Source organism: Seriola lalandi, unplaced genomic scaffold (genome assembly GCF_002814215.2).
Source record: "Seriola lalandi dorsalis isolate HSWRI2012SDOR001 ecotype SW California unplaced genomic scaffold, Sedor1 jcf7180002053942, whole genome shotgun sequence".
Taxonomy (NCBI): Eukaryota; Metazoa; Chordata; class Actinopteri; order Carangiformes; family Carangidae; genus Seriola; species Seriola lalandi.
Window position 1 is genome coordinate 156383 of NW_019524495.1, and position 3731 is coordinate 160113.

General features: G+C 43.3%; 1 protein-coding gene across 1 annotated transcript in view; it reads left to right on the plus strand.

Annotated features, from left to right (window-relative positions):
* The first annotated feature begins 2931 nt into the window (after window positions 1–2931).
* The window catches only part of scoca (short coiled-coil protein a), an 8007-nt gene continuing 7207 nt past the window's right edge, over window positions 2932–3731 (plus strand). The window contains exon 1 of the mRNA XM_023402536.2: window positions 2932–3080. Coding sequence (XP_023258304.1) covers window positions 3017–3080 — 64 coding nt within the window. The 5' untranslated portion in view covers window positions 2932–3016. The remainder of the gene's footprint in view (window positions 3081–3731) is intronic.

Genomic DNA, 3731 nt, shown 5'->3' on the forward strand with positions numbered 1-3731 from the left:
CGCCATAGGGACACACAAATAAGCTGATGTGCTCAGTACCAGAGTAGTCGGGAGATGGACAGATGGACGAGTGCTCTTTTACAGCCTCTTGTCGTCAATGTGTATGGACATGCGTGTGTGTGTGTGTGTGTGTGTGTGTGTGTGTGTGTGTGTGTGTGTTGTATGTGTATGCCCCATGCCTAGCATAACACTGGCAGAGTGTCGGTGCCAAAGTGGGCATCTGGTCTGTGGACTATCACAGGGGAGAGAGAGAGAGGAGAGAGAACAACCACACCAATACATCCCCTCTCTGTGGATGCTGCTAATCCTGCTACTAATCTTGCTCTGCTTCTTGGATGTCGCTGCACAGCAATAATAACACACACACACACACACACACACACACACACACACACACACACACACACACACACACACACACAAAAAGGAGAAAAAACACACTGGTTGCATTTCAACCAAACAAACACTTTTGCATTCACTACAAATATGGAGAAAGGTATTACAGAACACACACTCACACACATACGCACACATACACACAATATCCCTGTGCCATGATTGACACGATGTATTCCCAAACCTTACAATCAAGTCTTAACCCTCAAGAAGCAGAGTCTCTACCTGTGAGGGCCTCAATTTCTGTCCCCACAAGTCCCCACAGGTTGGGGTGTATTCAGGTTGAGGTCCCCACCAGGACATGAAAACAAGCCCGCTGACACACTCACACAGGGGCCAGAAAAAAAGGTCACACATACTGCCTCACAGTGGACTCATTTTCTGCCAGAATCAAGCTGTGATGTGTGTGTGTGTGTGTGTGTGTGTGTGTGTGTGTGTCTGTGTGTGTGGGGTATCTTTCAGTATACAGCCTCTAGCTTGTGTGGGGGGTCAAACTGTCTCTGGGGTCCAGAGAACCACAGGTGCTAGAACCTAACACTGGTCACTAACCATCGCACCCCAACACATGAACACACACACACACACACACACACACACACACATACACACACACACATACACACGAATAAATGCACATGGATCTGTTTCACTCCAAACTTCACTCTAAACACTGAAACATCATCCTCCACCAGCCTATAAACCTTGAACCTTTGTACTCCACTTGCCTTTGAGCGTTTATCGAGTGTTTAGGGTGGAACAGCAGCTTTAGTGTCACCTGCTAACTTAGGCTGGCAGTGTTGTTCTTCATCCTGTGTCAGTGATAATAATAACTGATCTGAGATCAGCAGCACTGAAGGTCAGGTTTGGTTTCCAAGTAAACTGTTGCCTGTTATCAGTTTTCTCTTCCCCGTGAAATTCTTCCCATAAATGTCGGCTTCTCCCCCGGGTTTATGGGGCAGGTGAATCCTTTCCAAACACACACAGACAGATCAGTAAGTACAGACACACTCAAACAGAAGAGAGCGTAGATGCACCAAAGCTTAAATGCACCAAAAACATGAGCAAATACGCACACGAATAGATACAAACACAGAGACATACAAACTCAGACAAGTGCAGATGCAAACACACATTGTCTTCCAGACAACAAAACCACAATCTGCTGTAATTCATACTGTTGGCACAGAGTGTGTAAGTAGTTATTATCAGCTGGCTAGACTTAAATACTCAATTTGACATGTCTGCTTCAGTGTCCTTCTCTTGTTTGTATTATTTGTGTTATAATAGTACATATGATTTCCAGTCCTTATCAAGCAGCAGTTGTCTTCTTCAGACAAAACATTAGACTTTAACACAGGAGACTGCTGTTTGTGAGCTGTCAGCGTTGTCTCTTTTAACCATGACCATGAGGGTTCTCTAACCTTAAACATGTGTTTATTATTGTGACCGTGACCAGGAAGGTTCTTTAACCCAAACCATGATCTTTCATTAAACCTAAACATGGTGTTTTTGTGTCTGAACCAAACCAAACCTTCACCTCAGCATTGTAACGTCTTTGAATGGTTAATTATTTATCTTTCTGCCGATTTCTAACAGTTTATCTCTGGTACATCTCCTACCGCTGTAGGAGCACTAATTCAGGAGATGCTCCTATTCAGAGGTCAAACGAGTTATATGGCCATTTAAGTTGGACGACTTGTTGCTGTTGCAAGTTGTTAGCATATATCATATATATTATTTGTAGGAGATGGGGTTGGATTGACGTTTTTCTAGAGTCGAAATTCAACTTTCAAGCTCTATTCATGTGTTTTACTGTTGTTGTTTCCTTGTTTTTCACCTCAGCTGCTCCATAATATTGTAAAGATACCAAATGAAAGTACCACTAACTTGATTGCAGCTATACTGTAGTTTTTTTTTTTAATTTCCTAAAAATCTTTTTTCATAATCAGGCTGCCACTATCAGTGGCTTCCTCCTCAGCATACAGGTACTGGACCATGAAAGCCACAGGTCTTCTGTGTGGCTGTATGTGTAAACTGCACTGTCACTGCAGGCTGCTCTGAGCTGGAACACCATGGAGTCTCTGCAGCCTGACACTGACATTTTCTGCAGTGTTCAGCATTAACCACCAGAGTGCAGGCTGCTCCCACAGATCCAGTGGAACCGGTTTACCAGTCATGTCCCCTCCAGTCATTTTAGGTCAACTGTGCACTAAAACCTTTAGTAATTGACTACAGTTCATATTTGTGTGTGATTTGTGTGATTTGTATGTGTGTGTGTGTGTGTGTGTGTGTGCCTCCTCTCACGAGAGTTTACATGAGCTTGAACTTTGACCCCATGATAGTTTTCCTGCAGGCTTTGTCTCATGTTGTGGTCCAGCGATCACCATGGTGACCCATGGCGATGACAGCTCTGTAACCTGAGCCACCAGTCAGGTAGGGCAGCTAACCCTGACGATGTGAATGATTCAAGCAGCAGGTGCGTGAGGAGGCGGGGCCAAAGGACACAAAGACAGACAGAAGAAACAGGAGCAAAGTTTAAACAAAGAAAGAGAGAAAGTCGAAACACTAATGAGTGACTCTGAGTGATAAAGACCTGGAGGAAGGAGAGGAGAGTCAGGCCATGGAGGCCGAGGTTGACGAGGATGATGGGACATTCACTAACATCTCTCTGGCAGATGACACAGGTAAAACCTCAATGGACTACTCAGATGTTTAGTTGTTTTTCCACAGTTAGATCTTTTCTGCCTCTGATTCTTCATGGACACACAGTGAAAAGTAAGCAACTAGTTTCTTGTTATTTGGCTCCAGTTTCATTTAACCAGTCAGAATATCAAACAGACTTCATTTTCTAATATGTTAGATGAGATCTCTGAGACCACGACAGGAACTTTCTACACTTCTAAATCCTTCTCTGCAAACATTCTTGTTAGATAAATTATAAAGCTCTATAGACAGACTTGCTGTTGAAAAAGACATTGTAAATATGGAAGATCTTTGGGTGTTAAGTGACCGTTTGTTTAGACTATAAAAATATCTACACATGTAATCAAACTCCTCATTTCATTATACACTTATTTTCTGTGTTGTCAGGGACAGTACACGTGACAGACAGGCAGTTAAAGCAGCTGTTATAAATATGTGACTGAACAAAGGGCAATGAGGCAGAAACAAACAGCTTGTAAAACCAGAGTGGTGATGTGGGTGTGTTGTGCTGTGACAGGAATGAGATGTGGCTCCTAACAAATCTGCATTGCTTTGTCTTTGGCACTCGCTGCATATCTAGACATTTGTTGTTTACACACACACACACACACACACACACACACTCACACGGG